This window comes from Barbus barbus, assembly GCF_936440315.1.
Source record: "Barbus barbus genome assembly, chromosome: 32".
NCBI classification, from domain to species: domain Eukaryota; kingdom Metazoa; phylum Chordata; class Actinopteri; order Cypriniformes; family Cyprinidae; genus Barbus; species Barbus barbus.
Genome location: NC_136760.1, coordinates 23,131,148 through 23,154,426, shown reverse-complemented (window position 1 = coordinate 23,154,426; position 23,279 = coordinate 23,131,148). Strand labels below are relative to the sequence as shown.

Below are 23,279 nucleotides of genomic sequence, written 5' to 3'. Positions count from 1 at the left end.
GAGAATTGGTAAATGGTCTTACAATGTATTTATTTCAAAATGTAAATGCTTTAATGGGAGAACTGAACCGACTGAAAATTAGATTTTTCTTTCGAATGATACAAAAATAAAATTCTTTCAGAAACACCTTTTCATATAGAATAGTCAATAATTGTTTATCTACCATGCCTTATACTACAAGAAGGCACATTAATTGTGATCAGAGACAAGACAGAGTCAAGTAGTTTGGTAAAATATATATTTTATTTTATTCTTCATACAAAGCAAAAGTATGAATGTTCAGTATTTAATTATCTAGAAACATCTGTTCCATTTTTCACTTTCATGGTGTAAAATTAATTTTTGATACCACAAAATACTTGGTTTACATGTCTTCCTCATCATTCGTACATAAAGATCATTTCTAGTCTATGTATTTGTGTTATACTCAGAGTAAGACAAACATTTCTAACATCTGGATATCTCTGAGGTTGAATAAAACTCAACCATTAAACAGATGCATCAGCACACACTGCCTGACCACGAGCAAAGATAGAAAACTTTGCTCATACCAACTTTTGACAGATCAGAATTCATATGCAGTTCACATGTAATCAGTGAGGGACAAACTCTCTTTGACATCCTGGGACAGTTGTTTCTGAACCAAAAACTCAATTGCACTGGTAAAAATCACAGGAGGCCCTATGGGCAAGCATTTGATGACAATTTGCTTGACCCTATTTCACTGCCATCATCCAACTGATTTGCTTTAAAATGCAATGTGAATGCAAGAAACAAGCTTTGATGATTTGATTACAGTTCACATTGTTTCTCTTTTGCCTCCTCAGAACATTTGATTACTTGATGAATTGAATAAAGTAGGAAAAATGCCCTGGGAAATTTCCCTTAATTCAGACTCGAAGGCCAACAAGAATCTTATGGTTGTGTCCTCACAGCTGATAAATATTACAATCTCCTCTCTAAATGAAAGGAAGTTGGCTTAGCTTAGCATAGCACAGGACTGGTTCGAGGCACAGCATGTTGTAAAACAAAACAAAAATCAGTGAGCTGATACAGAACGCTTTCATTTTTTTTTTTTTTTATGCATTCACCCAAAAACAAACAATTAGACAAACATGTCCCTCTGCATTTAATTTTCCAGTATATTAAATAGGGGTAAAAAAGGCGAAGTTTCAGTACATTCGTAATGCTATATTCTGCCTTAAAACCTCCCTGTGACCTCACCCCTTCAACATCTCAGACGTTGGCGTAAAAAGTGACATGTTGGCTCCATGCACCCTTCAAACCGTACACCTTGTGAGCTGATCCTGAATCAGGTGCTCCGAGTGAACAGTAACCAGAGCTGCACGAAGCCCAGTCATTCATCTTACCTTCGAGACAGCCGCCATCTCAGCGGTTACGGGATGAATTTCACAGATAAAGAGCGACCGACTGTTTCTCCGCGCTTTCAAGTAGAAAGACAAACAAAAGCACATGAAGGCTTGCATGAGAAAAAGATGAACAATGAGGCATCTCAATGCAAGCTTGTTAAAATTTGGGAAGAAGAGGAGAGCTGAGATGTGGCGGAAAACGTGTTTTGATGGGATGAAGGAGAAACGCTACTCTTCATGTTAGGGGTTTTATGAGTAAAGCTTCTTCGTAAAGATAGGGGCCTTCCATCTATGAGGCTTATATGTCATCATTTGGCTCTTGCTTTTTAAACAAATCCAGTTCCTTTCAATGCTATCTTGACCTTTGAACCTTTCAGACAGGACAGCAGGCCGTTTCTGAGGCAGGAGAAAAGCTAATCGATCAGTTCAGATATGTTACACGATTAGCATAATGTCGACATGCCGCCTTGCTGTTGTCCGAGATACGATTTAGCCATCGACGGATTGGTCATTCATTACAGGAAAGGCCAGCGGTCGACTTTAAACATGAGTGACACTGTAAGTAGCAATTAGGGCTATTGATCGTCATGTTATTGAGTAAAGGGACGCATCGGATCAGCTCTCTTGCTTATCAGGCCAATATTACTCAGGCCAATATGGAGTGTAGTGAACACGAAATGCGGTCAGAGAGTGAAATATAGTCCATTCGCAAAGATACACATCACTAGACAAGCAGAACTGAAGAAGTCGCTGTTGGTTTGTAAATGCACAATACCCGTAACAAACTGTTTTTGTTTGTAAAACCATTTTCGAATTCGGAAGCACCATTAAATTCATTGTGAATGGAAAAATGCACAGCAAATCAAAAACGCGGAATGTCGGTGGTGAGACTAGAATAGGGCCGGACGTTATGTACAGTATGGTTAGGCAGCTTAGTGAATTAATTGCTTAGAAATTAAAAATAAATTATTATAAAATAGATTTCTGTACATTTTACATATATATAGCAATCATCTCAATGTCTTTTTGCCATTTCAAATACACAGAAAAAGAAAGAAAACAACGAGTCCTCCATTCACGGTTAATCCCAACCAAAGTTATGCCCAGTCATCTGGTAGAACTTCATGTTGAAAGGCCTGTAGAAGTCTCTAAGTCTCTGCACGACCTCAGGGTCAATGTTTGGATGGGTCCGCCCTTTGGTTTTACCCAGGCAATGGGGTTTGCTGCTGCCCTCTGCCTTTTTGAGACAAGGGAAGCCCTTGGTCTGGTTGAAGTAGAAGTGTTTGTCTGTGATGATCCTCTTGAGCCCCAAGAAGTCCTGCACGCGGCCCAGCTCTCCGGCCGGGTCGCTGATCAGCCGCTCTCCGCTCACGAACAGGATCTGGCTCATGGGGAAGTACTGCAGCCAGTTGTCCAGGTGTTTGGCGTAGATGCCGATCTGAATGGCGCTCCACGAAGTGTCGATCAACCCTGTAGTCCTGTTTTTGAACGTCAGGCTCTCAAAAGTAGGAATGTCAGGCTTCTTGGACAGTGTCTGCGTGTAGTCAGAGATGGCTCGAGTGACGGGGTCCCGGACCACCACAATCAGCTTGGTGTCGCGGGACATGGCGTAGATTCGGGCCGGAGCCTCGCGGGTCACAAAGTAGCTTGGGGTTTTCTCCATGGTGATCTGGCCCTCCAGGGTTTTAGGCATTAGGTCCCTATGGAGAAAGAGAGAGAAAGGAAAGGGGGTTAAGATGGAGGTCTAATGAAAACAAAACTTTGCATAACGCAATCAAACAGATGGAGCATGTGGCGCACCTCAATCAATGAGCCGATTCAAGGCCATGATTCTGGGTCAAATGGGATTAGTATCGGTTGCTAAACAAAACATGAATTCATACGTCACAGATGCATAAAGTGGCCAGTATAGTAATATAAGCATTTCTTTTCCATTTGAACACACGCTTGTTTTTAAATGGAGGACAATGACCTTGAAAGCACTGTCGAGTCCATAACAAGTGCAATTGCCTATGCATTTGATTCGATACGGCGATGGGACCGAGCAGTAGGGGTTGGAGAAGTCGTGAACCTGCTGGTTTGGGGTAAAGTACGGATCGGAAACAGTACTCGTTTACGTGAATACTCTTCAAGACTGTCATTCTGATTTGCTTTTGTGTGCATTTGCTGATGAAGGCGCGAAAGAAAGCTCAATTTGGTATTCACGTGCTGTCCCAGCCGAGCTGTGGCTTTTTGTGTGTGTGCGGCGCCACCGGCGTGAACAGAAATGATTTATCACAATGCGCGAGTACCGCATTTAGATCTCTTTCAGAAAATGTCTATCACAACGTGTAAGTAACGCATTGAAATCTATTTTGTGCTGTCTCATGCTTGAATGGCTTAAAACACTTTAATATTTAAACTGACAAGGCTTAAAACACGTGAGAATGATAAACTTTGAGGAAGCAGCTCTGCCCCGATTGTTCAGAGAGGTGATTAAACACTACGGCCTGTTAACAGCAGGAAAGCTAATTGTATTCACAGGTGAACATACTGTATGAAGCATTGTTTGTTTACATCAAGTTGCGCCAAATTATGAAAACAATGTTTGGGATATCACGATCAAAACTTATCATATAGACAGATGTTGAATATTCATCCAAATGATGGTGAAAACCAAATTGTTTGTGTGTTAAAATAAAATTTGTGTGTTAAAAATGTAAAGAAATGCTTATATTACTAACTGGCCATCGGAGCGAACCAACCCCGTGACGTCACACGCTGTGGTACTGCAAGATGGCGGCGCCCTTGCTCCAAAAGCTATAACAAAACCTTTTTTCTTTAAAATGGTTACAATAATCATGTATGTTATATATGTATATATATTTTTATCAAATTGGAAATCACTTTACTAAATAATGCAAACTTAACTGACTGCTTCACTTTCACTTTAAAGAGGCCGACACAAATGACCACACTTAGCAAAGGCCTTCAAAACATATGTGCATTCCACATGAAAGTTGTTCAGCCTTGTTTAAAGACAGCGATCTGCTTTTAAGGCAGTTACAGGGTGAAATGGATAGGGTACGTGCAGGACCACAATCAAGGGACATTTTTTAAATGAAAAGTGAACATGCATCTTAACGCCAAACAGGCTTATGTTTCACAACCCCGTCCAATCAGGAAGAGTGGATTATAGTGGAAGAGGTGATAACTGAGGACTTTGATGGACACATGGGTGTATGGATCCTATTTCATTGGCACACACTCAGAAACTTTGACGTGTTAAAAAGTGTGGAAACACATCTGAAGAAAGTTTAACTTCTGCTGATTGAAAATTTCAAGGCACAGAATATATGTAATGAGAAATCAACCAAAGAAAAAAAACAGAACACCAAATTTAAGGGATGGAGATAAGAAAGTGTGAATTTCAGCTACGCTTAGACGTCAACAGACCCAGAATGAGCCTCCTTGGGGTATCAGTGTGCAAACAGATAAAGCTCTTGTTGGACTGTTGTCTCTGGAGTATCGAGCCTTGTTGTTAGCACCAGGGCTAATTTACTGCCACATTGTGAAGTGCGCTGTCAGCGTCTGGTGTAATCCTGCTTTTGCATATTTACACCCTGCGGAAACGAGGCTACGAGCAATTCAAGAGTCTGCAAACAATTTGTTGAAGGATATCACACACACTTGAGTGGATCACAGTTTATTCTATCTCTCCAAACAGTCTTCAGTAAAAGCCTGACTATTTTTTCACTAGTTAGAGGTGAGAGCCCCTCAGCACCAGAGCAGAGACGTGTTATCATAAACAAAACCCACGGAGAGTGTTTCAATGCGGACATAAATTTCAAAACTATATACCAGGTGCTGCTGTAGACCTAGATTTTTGCTGCATTCTGTTGTTTTTTTTTTGCTGTACAGCAACTGCAAAGCACTAACTCTCTGTGCTAAAGGATTTCTCAAGATCACACAGCTGAAACTATGTGTGAAAAAAATCCCCATTTTGCAACTGAAAATCAGGCAGCACTGGATTCAGAAAGCAAGAACAGCCTAAGGCTGCAGGAGGTAACGTGTTGATTTATTTGATGGAAAACTGCTGGCAGATTTGTGTGGTTACATGGCTTCTCTAAAGAGCTGGCCACAGATCCAATTATGATAATATCAGTTTGATTACTGCTCTGTCAGAACACTGGAGTGAGAGTTTGAGGGAAACAACACAAGGGGAAAAAAGACCTCATTAATCTCTGTGAAATGAAAACAAATTTTGTTAGTGCCTTTTTATGCAGTGACGCACTCTCACACCCTCATCTGCCCGGTTTAACTGTTTATCTCTAGTCTGGAAGAAATAGAGATGTGTTGGCTTACTAATAATTAGCCTCTTAGTGTGTGGTTTTAGAGAAAAAAAGTTTATTTACTAATTATTGCACAATAGGAGCAAACCAGCTGTATGTGTGCATGTGTGGTGCTAATGAGGTGAAGAGATAATGCAGGCTTTTACTGTTAAATGAACCACCCACACCTACTGTGCTGGGAGTAAAGAAACCCCAACCTACACACACCGCAATAACAAAACACACACACACACGTATACATCCCTGTATATAAAGGATTAAAATTGCTAATAAAAAGAAGGAGATGAATGGATACAAGGAATAATAGAATGATAGATAGAACGAAAGAATGATAGATAGAATGAAAGAACGATAGATCGATAGATAGATAGATAGACTTACATGCTTGCTGATGTGAACCTTGCTGATGACGCAAAGTGACAAAACTACCACGCTACAATGCTATTGGGGGCAGGGGGAGGGAGGTGGAAACAAACTTGGGTTTCGACCAAGAAAAGCGGGAGAAGAAAAAGTTACAAGACACACAAAAAAACTTAAAAGCCTCCAACGATCCTCTCACCTCACTTCTTTTACTTTGGCAGAGGGCAAAAGAAAAGGGAAGGAGGGAGGAAAGGGGTTGAGTAAGACAAGTAGGCAAGCTCTCGGAAGAACAATAGCTTTTCTTGCCTGTTTTGATTTATGAGGTGCTTCTTTTTAGACATTCCGGCAGCAAACAGGCAAAGCTTTGACACCAGGGTCCTCTTTTCTTTGAAAACCGAGCATTGTCCTTCAATGATCTGAAAGAGCAAGGGCCGTGGAGAGGCCAGAGAGGAAAGGGGGAGGGTGACCATTGAAGGATGAGTGGAAAGCACTTCTCCAGCTCTCTCAGGGCTGGGCAAGAGGAGGCTGTGGAGAACTCTTGAGCCGAACGTGTGCCTCAAGTGCCTCGCCGGCACACGGGTGCACGCTGCCTGGAGCAGGTAAAGATATGCTGCGTATTAATTATTAAAATGGGGATTAGAAAGTGGATATGAGTGCTCAAAATTATTCTACTGATAAAAAGGGTCACTCCTCTCAAATGATGAGGCAAGGTCAAAGATTGCCCCCGCCTCGGGTTTTCTGTCGTAATTCATTCCTAGTACAATTCTGCCCATGACCTAATAGTCATAGCTGTTCTGGATCAACTTTGGATGTGCGTTTAGTGCTTCTTGTTTAAGCTGTAGAGAACATCAGAAAGTTTGCTTTTTTACTCCAATGTAAGATCAGAATGACCCTGAGGGGCATGATGAAAGGCTTTCTACGCAGTAGAGATAAATCAACAAAGGGAGAAAATGACAGACGAAAGCACAAGAGAGAACAAAAGACACAGAAGGGAGTTTTTATAACAATGTTTTTGTCTTCTGTCATATTTGGTTTGTTAAGAAGAGCCTGTTTTGCTTAAGATAGACACAGTAGCCCCCCAAAAAGCCCCCAAGATTGCTTTATCAATGATCTCACTGCTTTCAAGTGACAAGGATTATAGTATATCTGTCTTTCAACTCTAGCATTGTTATGGCTATATTCAGGCCAGCGTTTTTGTTCATTTGCTGTGCGTTTTTACTATTGTGTACGCAAACCGATTGGAACAAGAATCATGTTTTATATCTACCGCTTTAAAATCTTGGAGGGATCAGAGAAACACAGATGTACCTGCACTTTGGTTCTGAAGAGCAAGTCAAAACAGACACAGCTTTGGAACACCTGTGTGTGTGTCTTTGATAGACATCTCCTATGCATAAGAACTCACCGCTGCTGCAGTAGCGGCAAGTTGAAGAGCTGTTTGAGTAAGCTGCAGTGCAATAAAGTCTCAGCAGTCAAATAAACTTAAATTAATTGCCAATGAGTTTAACAGCTCAGCTGCTTGGGCTTGGCACGCTAGAAAGATAAAGAACAGAGCCGCAAAGCAGTTACAGTGATGTGAAATGGCAGTCCTTGTGCCAAAATGGTAGTCTGAGTTTGCCTGTGCGTGAGAGTGAAAGTGTGTCATAATCATTAAGGGTTAGTTCACTCAAAAAGCTATATATGACGTTCAGTATATGTAATAATATCATATGATAATACAATATCCAATATACAGAATAAAAATAACACGTTTGAATTTGTGGTCAAAAGATCTGAAACCTCATATGGGTGAGTAAATAAAAAAAAGAAAGTTCTCTGCGTCTGCAACTAGTGGTTCACACACTTTAGCCTCTATTACTGATTACAGTGTTCTAACCCCAGACTACCGTGTCATGTGGATCAGAGCGTTTGAGTGACACTTCACCATACCAAAGGCTGCCACTCTTACCCCTAGCACTTTAGACTATCAGAAGTGGAGGATGGAAAAAACAGACGTGACATTCATGCATGAACAGACAATGGCTAATACTAGAAAAGAAACAGAGGGCTTGTTCAGGAGAAAGCCCGCTGCCACTTCATGAACGGGTGAGAGTGAGCTGATAAGTGACTGTCTCTCTCTGGGCTGAATCATTTTATGACTAAATTGTGTTTTTGACCTTCTTAAAGTTCTAGTTTGAAGGTTGACTTCAAGTGACCACTTCTTTACCGTGTCTGGAAAGCCTGCCGGGAAATATAGATTGTCTTTGACGGAGGCCGTGTGGCTACATCTGGTAAATCCAGGCACCTCCCAGGCCGCTCCATACAGACAATATTTTCTGCTCTTTGTCGTCATAGAGACCTGAGCGAGGCTGTAGTTTTGAAATACACCCCGCGGAGTCTGGAGCCTTGACATTATATTTAACCGCAGAGCAAAACTGCAGCCGTAAATCTATGGAGCAAAGCTGGATTTTATAGCACAAGCACCAGGAGAATGGTAATGGGGTGGCGAGGGGAGAAAAGAAAGAAAAATAGCGAGTGACAGAGCCAGGATGAGCATGTGCGCAGCAGCTTTAAGTTACCGCTGTATTTTGAGAGGTACGCAGCCACTTAGAGCCTCCTGACGGTTGGTTTCCTGAGTGAGAATTGCCAGAGATCTCTTAACCTGCAAAGCTGAAGCCAAGACTGTAGATAGCACTTGCATGAGTGTTTTATGAATATCCCAACTTCTAATGGCTATATTTTACCTTATCCTCGCCTAACCTTTCTCGTTCCACGTCTAGTTCTTCTTCGGGTTTCTCCTCAGCCTCTGATCTTTGCCATGTAACCCTGACGTGAACATAAAGAGGTGTAAATGGCCGTCTCCGTCGGGCCCGTCTAAGGTGTTGGTGTGTCTAAGCTTCAGTTTCTGACATTCTCGCTGATGGATCTCGTCACTGGATCTGCATCCGACGGATGGAGAAAGCCTCTCTCACGTGGAGCGACTGCTTTGATGGATAAATAATGAAAGAACGGGGAGGATTGCAGACACTTCTGACCTGCCTTTCTCCGAGAATAGACACACACTTTAGAGTCGTCTCTAAAGAGGGTTATACCTTAATGCTGATCTAGTTTCTCATTAAATTCTTATGGCTGAGCTAGCAGCCAGACTTTGAGTTGTTTAATCTGCATATTTTCCCTCTCAGAGCAGGGGGCTTTGGTTTTGGGATGAAGACTGGTCTGCTTTAGGGTGTCAAGGGCAGAAAAATATATTTAGGTCTCCCTGTAGTGCTGTATATATAAAGACATTGGACATAAAGTGAGTATCGTGAGAGAGGGTATCTACTAAGCAATCATACTGAGGTCTAGGCTTGACTTGTGCCAACCACAATTTCAGCCCCATTTTCTTTCTTCTTTGCTTTCTCTCTCTCACTCTCAAACTCATTCGAAACCACAGCAGCCTCTGAGAAGGGCAGAACACGCATAAATCACAGAGACCTCGGGCTCTGAACGTTGTAATCTGCCCAGTCTCTGTTTCAGCTTTATTTGCTGCCATTCAACACCTACCAAAATCTCTTTAAAACAAGAGTGGGGTGTGTTTTCTGCTGTCTAATGTTGCTTTCGGCAACAAAAATTATGACTAAATATCGTCGTCAACGAACCTTTATCACGTGACGAAAACGAGACGCAACGTAAATGCTGGTCATGTGACGATGACGATAATTAAATGTATAATGCAATATTGTTGACGAATAAAAACGAGACTAAATGTGGTTTACAAAATAAAAACTATGCTAAAATGTCTCTTCATTTCCGTTGACTAAAACAAGATGAAACTAAATGTTATAACGTTATTTCATCTCGTTTAGTCACGTTATTATTATTATTTTGCAGTATTTCTGTTTCCTGTCTCACTGCAGGTCACACTGCGCAGACGCAGGCGACGTCACTTCCTCAAGCCCCACTCACGCCATTATTTAGAAGACGACAACAAAGTTAAGTCTGACACAGAGAAAGGGACCGATGGCCAGCCAGCCGGGGTTCGTCTTTGGGAGACGTGTGTGTACTTGTAACATATTTGGTTGGTAAAATAAATGTTGTAAATTCAAATCAGAGCGTCTTCCGTGTCTGGAATGGATGTATTCTTGAGTCTATAAAGGTAACAATAATATAATAAGATAACCTTTTTTGAAATGGGTTTGGCTAAAAGAAAATTTTGGTTTCGTCTATACTACTAGGTACTTATACTATATTGACTGGGTTAAATAGAATTGTATTACTAAAAAGAGACTAAAATACAATTTTCATTGACGAAAACTAGACTAAATGTCATCAGTTTTCGTCGACTAAAATTAGACTAGACTAAAAAGAGTATGAACGTGACTAAAACTAATAAAAACTAAAATGACAGCTTCACACAAAGACTAGACTAAAACTAAAATTAAAACAGGCTGCCAAAAACAACACTACTGCTCTCCGAAGTGCACATTGAGTTACGGCCCTACGGTCGTGCCAGCTGAGTGGAATTACTGTGTGTTAGCGACAAGGCTGCGCAAGAAGAGGCTGCCATCAGCTCTGAATAAAAGATGGAGGGATGAGACAGGGTAATAAAGTGCACTTTTCTCTCACTCAGGCATGCATTTTACAGTGCTGTAGCATGTACTGAAGAGCTGTTTGTAGGACTGGCAACTTTGACTTTATTGGAGAGGTGTCTGTGATATTAGGGTCATACCTAAAAAAGCATATAATGCCCTGTAAAAAGTGAGGTTTTGGACAAAATCAGCATAAATCATTATTTTGTACATAAATGACTGCATTGATAAAACAAAATATTTTATTAAGTATAAATTTAGAACATACTAGAACAAAAATACTAAAACTATGTTTTGATGTTAGCTATAAAAATGTGTTGACCCAAAAATGCTTAAAGAATAAATCCGGGTCATATTTAATCCAGTAGGCATTTAAAATCATTATTGCTTGTCATTGACAATCGCAAGCTACTTTATTAGCAACAAGAAATTATTTATGCTGATAGTAACCAAAATTCAGTTTTATCCGGGGTATTTCCAAATGTTTAGGTGGTAAATGGAAATCCAGAAAAGGTAGGCTAAATAAAATAAAATAAAAATTAGTTTGTTGAATGCAACTCCATTTAAAAAAATAGACTTCATTATAACAAATCGCCCAATGCATATAATTACGTATCCGATATTCAGCATTGACTCCCCCATGTTCACTCGCAGTAATTCCTCAAACAATAGCCTTTCCATTGAATCTACTTGAGTTATTAGCAGTGATCAAGCCAGTACCCCAGTGTTTATCTTGCTCTTGCTAATCCGCAGTGATAAACTTGTTTACTTTGGGTGTTTGTAGAGGGTGTTAACAGACTCAGTCCCACACTTCATTTACATTCCCACTGAGTGACACAACGAGTCTCTAGACTGTTAGCGGTGTTTAGTGTAACTAGACTTGATGAGGTTTTAACTTGTTTACTAAGGCTATTAGCAAAGCTACAAAGCCAAACAGTGTGCAGATTTTCCTCGAGTCTAAAGGTTGCCTTGTATTTTTTTATATATACATACAACTGATGTACACAAATTTAAATTTTTCAGTGACTCAATATGATTGATGCTGGGAAGTAAAAATGTTCTGCTGGCTCGTCAAAAAGATCATCTCATCAGACAGTAGAATACCTCACTAGATTGTTGTAAAATTGGCAAGGAGATTTCAATCCAATTCAATTTTTCACTTTTCAAAGCCATCACACTCAAACACAAGACACATGCATGCACCTTTTACATCCTGTTTTGCTTGGCACACGATCTGCTCCAGCTGAGGAGCTTTTGAAGGCAGGTGAGCTTTAAAGAGCTGGGAATTTCCTCTAAGTCTGTCAACCGGTTACATCAGAGGCTTACAGCACAGCTGCATTACTTTGACGCTGTGGGTTAATGGTTTACAAATTCCTCCAGACTAGTATTCTTCTTTGCTAACCCATTATTAGCTAAATTATGTGGTGATAGCTCCAGAGATGACAATTAAACTGCACGTATAAGACACGAAGACTAACAAAAGCATACAGAGCTCTCCTAAGGCAACTCCACAAACGTTTTTTTGGCCGACAGCCTAGCTACTGTCCACTTTGATATCTCAGTGCCAGTTGAAGACAATATAACTGGCGCGAAACACAAAGAGATCACTGTCAAATGCTTCTGCTGAAAGCAATCAGCCGAGTGTGGATGTCACAGGTGTAATTTGATTTCTGTGGTTGCTATTTCAGCAGGCATATTGATGTATTGCGAGTATGATGACAAATGTTTGTGCTTTACTTTCTCTCTGCTGTCCGTGTTCCAGAAGGCCTTACGGTCTCACAAGAAACAAGATCTGAAGTCTTGGTGCCAAGAGGACAAGCCATTCCACCACATAATGCAGATTTGAAGAGACATTTGAGAAATGGGCTATGAAACCAAGAAAAAGCAGTCAACTAATAACTTGGTTTGTTTTCAAGACTTTTCAATGCTGATCCTGATATGACTTCAGCTAATGATATTCCTATTGGTTGCTGATGTAAAAGCATACAGTACTACTGAGTATTCATGCAATTAAGGATGCACTGATATTTAAATTATGACTGATATGTATAATTGTACTTGTTTTCATGTTATGACTAATAACTAAAAAAGGGCCATTTTAAAATTGCATTCTAAAACTAAAAAGAGGCATTATAATATATTTTAAAATTTGCAAAAGATTTAAGTGTATTAAATGTGTTATTCAATGTATGTCAAAAGCATTTTTAAAGATTAACTTTGATGAAGTAATCTAAACTTAAAAATAGGGAAAATTAGCATGCATAACTGATATATTAAAAATAGTGGCAGATAAAAAAATATGATATCTATTTATTGTGCATCATTAAATGCAATGTAACATAATATACCCAGAGACTCTATGAAGTAGAAAGTAACTGAGTAAATCTGTTCATTACTGACAATGTAGAAAAGTAAAATTCTCACTATAAAAAAAAGATGACATACAGACTTGTCATATGTTTTTAGTTATTTTCTAATAGCTGGTTCTTTTCCTAGATGAGCAAGAGTGAAAGAAAACAATGCAAAAAGCTAAAAAGAGAAAGTGTGAGGACAAAAGTGGTGACCGTTCCTGGGCTACAGAGTAGGGGTGTGCGATATGACAATTTTTGATCGTGGACTATAAAAATGTCTCCACGATCTGCTTTTCTAGAAATATCGTAGTATCGTGCTACAGCGCACATTCTATCAGTTACATTTCTGGCGCTGCCGTCTCTAGTATACTGTACAGCGTGACATGGATTCACATCAGTGTTAACTGGACGCTGCACCTATTCGCAATCACAAAAGTGCATAATTTGCGTGTGTTTTAAAGCCTTGCCGGTTAAGCTTTTCATTCGCGCGCTGGTCTGACTTGCGCTTTTTTCTGAGCCTGTACACCTGAAGCACACTAAAACGCCAGTCTAACAGCTCCTGATTACTCAACTAAGTTATCTTTTGAGCTAATACTGTCAAAACACACAAGGTTTACATATAGACTCAGTTGGTTATGTCTAAAATGAAAGTAAACAGCTGAGAGAAACGGATGCCTAGATGCGTGCAGCTCTTCAAGGGACAGTACTAAACATGCAGCCGACTATCATTAAAGGGATAGTTCACCCAAAAATATAATTTGTCATTATTTACTCACTCACATTTTCCCAAACCTGTATTAATTTCTTTCATGTGCTGAACACAAAAGATGATATTTTGAAGAACGTGGGTAACCAAACAGTTGCTGGTCCACATTGACTTTGATAGTAGGAAAAAAAATAATACTATGGAAGTCACTGTGGACCAGCAACTGTTTGGTTTTCCACGTTCTTCGAAATTACATTTATGTTCAGCAGAAGAAAGAAACTCATTCAGGTTTAAAACCTTACTTTTGAGAGAGTAAATGATGGCATAAATATAAAACACTATGACAGAATCGACAGACAGATGACAGAATTTGTATTCTTTAATGTTAAAACAACAAAACAAAGAGAAAAAAATTAATCTCTAAAAATAAAATACAGTTGCTTTAATAGGAATCAATCTATATTGAGTTTTGTTATATTTGTTCATTCAATTTCTTGAAAGCTCCTGCTAAATATGCCTACCTAAATATTGTACCTGAAAATAAAGCACTGTTTATTTTATTTGTATATTATGTGTATTTGTAATGTGTATCTTTGTTCTTATTTTTTAATAACAAATATAAAATAATGACAAAGATTTTAATCTTCGCCTACTTTGGCCTAAATATCCACCATTCTTTTATATATTGTGTTACCTTGAAAGGATTTGTCTTTATAATAGGGAAATTAGTTTGGCTGTACTGCTCAGATAAAATAGTAAAACCAACATGACAAAGAATCGTGATAAAATCATGAAATCAAAAAAAATTGTGATATGATAATTTTTGCCATATCGCCCACCCCTACTACAGAGAGACACTATTTGTGTTGCCCTGGAGCTCAGTTCATGCTGTGCTCCTCTGGGCACATCAGCAGAGTGTGTGTGTGTTCCTTTAATTATCTGCTCTTTTCTCGCTGAGGTTAATGGAAACCTCAGGGGGTCTTTACTTCTCCCTGATCCTCTGCTTTTCACTTTCTTCATAGATAGACAGACACACACACACACACACACACACACACAAACATTGTGCCTCTAAAAAAATCATCTGCAGTCAGCGGTTATATAGCATCACTTGAAGTTTCTTCTCACTTTTCACTGCTTCTGCTAATAAACCTCCTTAGGGCGTCAAACTTTCAGAAAATGAGCTCTGATGATCACACACTTGGGAGGAGACAGACCTGGTAGGAGACATGGGCCAACAATTACCGGACCGCGTGCTGAATCCCCCAGGCTCCTGTAAATGCTGTTTATTTAGCTACAATGAATGAGCATTTACTTGAAGAAAGAGAGCATTATTCTGACATCCGCCATCCAAATTATCGCCTCGTTTGAAAAGAGCCCAATTCACTGCAAGCTCAGAGGGAGGGTCCGTACACAACAGGCCACTGAAATCAAATAAAAGGTGGAAGGGGAAGGGTTTTGCCTTCCATATTTCTCTTGTTTTAAACTGTCCAATCAACCAGAATGAGTATAAGTAAAGGATTTCCCAATACTAGGAAGACAAAAGTTGAATGATCAGTTATAAACAATCCTTCATCTCCTATTTGTCATTGGATGCATATGTTGGATGTTTGAATGCGTGTATGAGAGACACTATTCCAGTAGGAGGGATAGAAACATGAGCGTTTGACATCAAATTCCTGTCTGCCTTTATTTTATCCTCCAGCAGGTTCCTGCTGAGGGCGGCCATGTTATTTTGCTTTTCTCTGGAGGAGACTGTAGTTTTTCAATGGCAGACCACCACAGTGGGCCTCTACTGTCCGCCTCTCCCCAGGCCATCCCTTTCACAATTAGCCGATGGTAATTTGGCGAATGAAAGCCCCTTTCTCTAGACTAAGACCCTCCCTGCTTGGTCTACCCCACTGGTAAAGCCATGCCAGCTCAAGTAGGGGCCCACTTTCTCTCCCTGACCAATGTGCCCGGTTGGGGGTGGCCTTATGTGGGCAATGAGGCCTACGACAGCCCCGCCTCTGACGGGGGACCTAGCTCAATGTGGGACCCAACTCTAATATAAGATTTAAGGAGAGAAGACACGTACGAGAAGGTCTTTATGTATGTTCTTCTACAATTACACATCATATTTGAGTCAAAATGTGAGGTTTAGCAGAAACACAAAGAGGAGATGGAAGAGAAGGTAAGATGGACAGAAACAGCAAAATCAAAAAAAGTGTTTAACTTCTCAGAAGAGTTCCCCGAGAGGAGAAAGCAGAAACGGAGCTGAGGTTGAACACAAAAGCAGAATAATCCTTTGGTCTAAAGGATGCTGAGCAGTTTTGCCTACACTAAAGCATCATTTGGAGGCAGTCCTTTGAATGTCCTCAGTCAGCTCTGCTCAGGCTCTCAATAGAGGATGTCAACCTGCAGACTGCTGAATGGATGACCGGTCAAGGTTCAGATCCAGCTGAGTGGAGGAAGTCTATTATACTATGAGACCGAACCGCTTTAATGGATTCTGCTCCTTAATCCTGATCAGTTTATAGATTCAAATTACTGTAATTACCAAAGTGACTGCAGGCAAAGAACGTAAATAAATTAATGAACCAATATTAATAAATTATTCAATAAAAAAATATATTATTATATATTATATACACACACGCACACAACATATTTGCATTTAATTCCCATCAGTTTTGGAGTCTAATATTTAATTGAGTGTGTTCAGGCAGGATGAGGGTTTGATCGGGTCTCACCTGCAGTGCAGATGGTCTTTACAGAGGCAACGTTGCTCAACTGATTCACAGATAACCTGAGCCACAAAGACCTTTAACCCAACACCACACAGTGCCCGCCACAGCGTAAACTAATCAATACATGTAGTTCCACAGAGTCTAAGCTGGCTTGAGTCATTACTTTGTGCTTATCTGTGTGAGTGCGGGGGTGTACGTTTCTTCTACAAAAGTCACCAACCATCATACCGCACACTTACACTGCAACAAAGTAGTAATAAACACAAGCTTAATTTTTTATGTTGATTCCTAAGTCCTTAGAATAATCTTGTAATTTACGTCAGTGTGGCAAGAAATACAGTTTTTCTAGAGAGGGCATTTTTCCCATGGGCTGCATGAAATAACATTTAAAAAAAAAAATGAACAGTGTATTCTGATTCACAAACAAATGACTCTTCATACAGAGCAACCATTGTAGAGAACTGACTGATGAATCCTTCACTGAATGCCCTGAATCCATCAGAGCAGTCACAGAATCAGTTATTGTTTGATTAAATATTTAAATAAAATATACTAAAAATAATAAAGCAATATAATATGCTCTGATGTTCATTTTCAAATTGATATTTTTGTAATGTACCAAATTAGTAGCTTCCCTGTAATATTTATAACTATATTTCAAAATCTATGAGTACCCAACCGTTGCAGTCACTACAACTCACTGTTTACCAAAACACCCCATAGGCACAGCCAAACTTCAGTTTGATCTCACCCAGTACCACTTAGACAAGGTGGCCCCTGCTTTGTACAAGCAGGAAGGAGGGGGTCACTGGCCACAGCGTCCGTATGAGTCACCTACACGGTAGCGTGAACACCCCATGGAGTGTGGGTACAAAAGCAGAGGCATCCATCCAGAACTAGCCATTCCATGGATGGAAGTGCTCATCTGGACAAGGTGGCAGGGGGTCGCAGCCCTCCAAGCACTTCAGAACTTTCAAGTGACATGCTTCCAAGAGCGTTCCCTCCCTGTTCCGATAGCGGAACGGGATTTTGCAGAGCATTTCCCTCATACGGAACAATACTCCACTTGTCCTTTTGTTGGCCTGCAGTTACGGACCGTGTTGTTTAATGGCTGCTATTCAGAAAACACACCCTTAATCTCAGGATGGACTCGAGGATTGCACACTAAAGAACTGTATTGTGCTACTAGATACCTGACTTTCAAACACTCGCTGGAAAAAGATACACAGATTAGACGTTACCAGTTGAATGTCTATTTACTGTATGGTTGACTACCTACAAGGAGTCGACGACTAAAAAACTGCTCTGGTAGATTTGAAAATGATGTAATATTAAGTCAAACACAGCACCAGGGCCTCCACAACGTTTTCCGTTCCAGTTGGGACCCTGTCTGTCTGGGTGGGTGGGATTTTTGAGAAGCCAACTCAACTGCTTATTAAATCATCAGAGTGTCCGCAACAAAGCAGCAGAACCAGCAGAGATTTTGCAAGGTCTCACAAATCAGAAAAGTAGTTGAAACTGAAAACTGCGAAAGGAGAATTACCAAAGTTATTACTCAACAATGCAATCCACTACGACTTAAGCTACTCACTGTATAGCTCTTACAAATAAACTGGCAGTTGTTATAAACTTTACATTGACCAGAAATTCTTGGGAGAAGATCATAACAAAATGTGAAGTGCCTGCAGATAATGTTTGAATGTCTATGAATTGTACACCAGACTTACAGTATCTAAAACAGCCTGAACAGGTCTAACCAGTACTGAGGAACAAAAGCTCATCTGCCATGTCTCTTTCTCTAGATCTCTGTAGCACAGAAAGGTCTAATAAGGTCAATCACAACATTCTGATAAACAGAGTTAACACATCCACAGTAAAACACCTTATTAAAAATGACATGCATGGTTTCTGCACTGTGAACTCTTTTCCATTAAACAACAAAACACTTTGCTGAATATAGGACACTCTTAAAACTCATATTTAGAGTCCTGTTCAGTCCTGTGAGAGGGACAATTTAAAAAAATGAATACTTTGGCCATTTCACTTCTTTAAAAAGACAAGAAAAGGGACCAAACGGTCATGTCAGCACAGAGAGTTCACCTCAAGCGCTCCGTCTGTCTGCACACACTCTCCAATACCGTTTTAGACCAGGTCACACAGAGACGGAGACGGAAAAGAGAAAAAAAAAAGTAGAAAAAAAAAAAACAAGTCTGCATTTGTTTGTGCCCCATATCTTCAACCCAAACAGCGGTGGCCAGATATAGAATTTCGCTGTGGCATCGAATGTCCAACTCAAACCAGCTGCAATGGCATGTGAATCCTGTAAAACTTGAGACAGAAAACTTTCTCATAAGAGTGGAAAACAAGCATTATACCCTTCAACGCCCAGTGTTTTCATCTTCTGGATTTTTACATGTAATTTATCAGTTGCTTAATCGACAGAGTTACTTTCAATCAACTATGTAACTCGGTAAAGGATCTGCTTGGAACATTTTGTTTTAATTAGAAGGAAAAAATAGAATAAAAAAAGCATTTTAGAGGAAAACCCTGGTTTCACATCCCATATCCACTGACGAGACAACTTCACTTTTTCCAGAAAGAAAAGAAAGAGTCAATAAAAAAAAAAAAAACCCTCCCCTGGTGATCTTTTGGCAAAAATAATTTGTTTCAACTCACTTTATGGTACAAATGTAATATAAATAAGTTACAATCAACACTTCTGACAACTTTATTTTCTCTTTATACGTGTTTTAAAAGATAGCATAATCCATGCGATCAATTAATTCAATTTAGCAAATGAATGACATGTAAGAATCTGAACAATTTTGGGACAATCTTGACTGATTTTTCTGGATCAGCCCAAATTTGCATTAGACTGAAGTGAGGCCCTGGCATTTAAATAATTAATCAAATAAATATATTTTCCTCTCAACATGCATGAATATAATTCCCTTTCCATCTAAGATGGACTACTGAGCATTCACTACAACGCCCATTCTTTCACCCGTCCTGTTTTTTGTTATAGGGGCCCTGAAACGTCGCATATATTTAAAAGCACTGGGCTTTCACCCCCTGAAACCTTTGCAAATCCGTTTAGAGAGACAGGCGTGCAGTCCAGTACTGTTTTATCAACTTATTGAGTGTTTCTTTCCGCTCTGTGTCTGGGGTAAGCAGAGACAGACTCGGGGGCAATAAATCCCCCTTTCTCTCTTCAGCTTCATTTTATACAAGCTATACATTTATTTCATTACATTTTACAGTAAAACATTAATAATGTTAACAAATAGTTAATCAAAATGTCATCACATTTAAATAACTCAAATACAGGCCTAAGTAGCCCAACTAAAAAATCCTAAATCTACAATTAAAGTTGATTTGAAACAAATGTCTTACAGCAAGTGCAGGCTAATGAATTTATGAGCTCTCATACTGTGTTCTGGCACCTTAGTAGATAAAATGAAACAGACTAATTAGTAATGTCCAAAACACGCTCAAAAGAAACAGCTACGAGTAACTATAAATAGAATTTCAAATACAAGCCGAAAAGTTTAACATGAAATTTAACGGGTTGTAAAAACTACACAAAAAGAAAAAACACAGCTGCGCTGAGCTACAGTCAAGACATTATAAACAAGTCTAGTGCAATTCACAAGCTACTAATTTTATTGGTCCCATTATGTCAAATTACTTTCATGTAGGATTTTTATTTTCCATTTAGGTATTTCTCTTGATTCAGACATGCACTTAAACACTTGCGCACCGACAATTAAGGTCAGTCACACTATTGAAATGCTCTCATCATTGTCATCCAACTTTATAAATAGACAGTTAATTATTTCTGTCATTTCTACCTTTTCTTTGGTCAAAGGTCAATGCAAAGTACCTACATATTTTTGATTTAGTTAGGCATCAGCCGACTGAACTTTCCAGTTTTAAAGGTTTACAGTCCATTTGCTCCAACCAGGTTGCATTCGTATATTTAAACAAAAATGTAGAGTAAAACTGAGGTCTTGGGCTAGAAAGGACAAAAAAAAAAAGTTATAAGAGTGATGGCAAAAGCAGAGGTCCGTTAACCTGCAATGATCAGTGTGTCCAACAGAGACCATGCGTCACCTCTCTAGATATATTACAATCACACACACAAAAAGATTATTACCGACCTATTGTGTTTATTTGAATAATATCCGTCTGAATTAATGCATATTTGAAGGACCGTGTTCAGCATGTCAGCCCCGAGTCTAATAGATCCACAGCAGCAGGAAGAGCGGAACCAAATGAAATGTTTAAACTGGAATCTGAAAACTACCGCGCGCTACTGCAACCATACAAAACATGCCATTTACATCATAATAATTACATTTGATTGCCTAGAAAGGTTTGAGATCGAGCCAAAGGGTAAAATGACATAATGAATGACAGCTATAACAAAAAAGGCCAATGCGTGAAGGAAGACAAAAGTTCGCTCTTGAAAAAAAAGGTGCCTATAAAATAGTGTTAATTTGGTTCACGTTGCTTATTAATAAGAAATAGCCTACTCAGCAGTCAACAAGCCTATTAAAGCTCAGATAAATTATGAATTAAAAAAGAGTTGCCTTGCTATATGAATTCAAAAGCCGTAGCTACTTTATATTCTCCGTTTTCTCTCATTTTGAATATATCGTAGGCGTATTTCCTATTTTATAGAAATATTAAACAAGTTGCATTCGTTCAATTAAAGTTTAAATTTACGATCTTACAACTTTGTTTTTTTTTTATAATTTTCTTTAGTCTAATTAAACTATAGGTGGTCGTAAAAGGACAACGAAGTTATTAAATTACTACGTAAATGTGGCAATTAAACTCAAGTAAAAAAGTTTAGTCGGGATTAAATTTACAGCTCAAATCTGATTGAAATGAAAATGCCAATACATTAACACACACACACACACACCTTCTGAGGATCAAACAAACAAAACATTAAATTAAAATTAATCAAATAATACATATTAATAAAAAATACCAAAAGCTATTTTGGAAGTGTATTTATTATGATCTACTTCGCTTTAGCACAATATAAGCGACTGGAGAGTTGGAGTATTTATTATTAATATTCTTACCTGTACCAGTCCAGTCCGTTGTCATAGTTACGGTCGAAGAAGTGAGGCTCGGCTCCGACCGCGCGGATATCTGGATGCACGCGCAGAAACTCCAGCAACGCGCGCGTCCCCCCTTTTTTCACGCCGATGATGATCGCCTGAGGCATCTTCTTACTGCCCGAGCCGTTGGAGAAACTTGACAGCGAAGAAACTCTCCTGCCGTCGTCCCACTCCTCAGCTCGGTCCGCTTCATCTTTAGAGAAGTCTCTGGGAGCTCTCCTGACCGCGGGCTCGTCGTAATCTGACTCTACGTCCGTCCACGAGCTCTGCGGTCTGGACAGGAGCTTGGACATCATCAGGTCCGGCCGGCCACTCTCTGCCTCGGCATATTTACCGAGGAAATCCGTCTCCTTCGCTCGGTTGTTATTACTATTGTCCACAACTAAACTTGGTGGCATAGTGGCACAGTAGCCCACGCAGGAGTACAGCATATAGACCCAGAGGAGCAGCATGATGAAGAGGAGCCCGAGTTTCTTCTTCACGGGACTGACAGAGAGTGCGTACAAATGGTGACAGAACAGGCTATATTCCATAAGCCCTGTGCATGCAGACCATCACACTCCAGCTGGACATATTGACAGGTACGTATAGTTCTGTCCAGGTCGAATCCCTCCTCAGGAGTCTTTAAAAGCCATTGGAGTCCACAATAAAATCCTCAGACGTGAAACAAAGTGAACGGGACATTTAGGAATGCGAGTTTAGTCAGATATTCTCGCTCATATCTGCGGGAGGAAACGAGAAAACTATCGAGACCGACCGGTGCACCACAGAAGCTGCTCCCGGCCGCATCCTCGAGTGTCTAAGCGCTTCTGAGAGAGCAGACCTTATAAAGCGCTGATGCGTGTGATTGACAGCAGGGCCAGCCAACCGCTGAGCGTGCATTTGAATAAAGGCGGGGCTGATCAAACACGCCTGCCAATCAGAGAGCAATATAGGCGGGGATTTTAGACAAGACACTTGGTCGCAGAGCCGATTAAACGCTCTTATTGGACAGAGAAACATTAGGCCGGAATCCTTTTATTCCAGTTTTTTGGTAGTTTCCAAAGTGTTACAAATTTTACGCGGTTGAACGGTTTAGAAAGGAATCAGGATTTGGGAAGTTCTCCTACAAACTATAAGCCTAGTAGCCTATATCTAAATCTTAGCATATTTGTATAGAGGCGCATTTACTTCTTGCATACTTAAATTTCAATAGTCTAAACTAAATCAGTTTTAAATAGTAATTATTCTTCTGGATTAAGCAAACGCAAAATGAACAATGTTGATAATTATAGTTTATTTTTTTAAGTTCTATTTTCATTTAGAGAAGTCTGAAATAGCTGAAGAATCAGGGGACGACTTGCACAAACGTAGGCTACAATACAATAAGAAAATCTGCTAGCCTATATTTAATCGCATTAATCTGTCAGAAGTTTAAAAATCACGATACATCTTCATCTGCATAAAGTCAACTAATGAAAGTTAAAAAAAAGTCAACACGATAAATTACCAGATATTTTTTTCAAATAAAAAGTCTCAAAATAGTTTTAAAGTCAATATGAAATAGTTTCTCAATCTCTCGATCCATCAAGTTTTTATGAAAATTTTAAATCATAAACGGAATACAACCTTATTAAACTATCCAATTATTTTATCGTCATATTATTTATCCAATTTATTATGTAGGTTATTTACATGGTCTTTTTTTGTAAATATTGATTTAAGAGGTTCAATAAAATAAAGTTTAACACCGCATTTAATTCTGAAAGTT

The 23,279-nt window shown here is 39.5% G+C and overlaps 1 protein-coding gene across 1 annotated transcript; it reads right to left on the bottom strand.

Moving 5' to 3' along the window:
• Positions 1 to 229: 229 nt before the first annotated feature.
• On the bottom strand, positions 230 to 22,330 carry LOC306852417 (heparan sulfate glucosamine 3-O-sulfotransferase 3B1-like). The gene is made up of 2 exons (XM_079389206.1): positions 21,491 to 22,330; positions 230 to 3,070 (listed from the first exon to the last, which is right to left on the bottom strand). The coding sequence occupies exons 1-2, from the start codon at positions 22,060 to 22,062 to the stop codon at positions 2,452 to 2,454; spliced, it is 1,191 nt and encodes a 396-aa protein (XP_079245332.1). The 5' UTR covers positions 22,063 to 22,330; the 3' UTR covers positions 230 to 2,451.
• Positions 22,331 to 23,279: the final 949 nt, after the last annotated feature.

What these genes read in the sequence shown, in the direction of transcription:
- LOC306852417 (XM_079389206.1), bottom strand. Translation starts at nt 22,062, where the DNA reads ATGGAATATAGCCTGTTCTGTCACCATTTGTACGCACTCTCTGTCAGT. An exon ending in AACGGACTGGACTGGTACAG is followed by an intron (nt 3,071 to 21,490) that starts GTAAGAATATTA and finishes CTTTCTCCATAG; the next exon opens with GGACCTAATGCCTAAAACCC.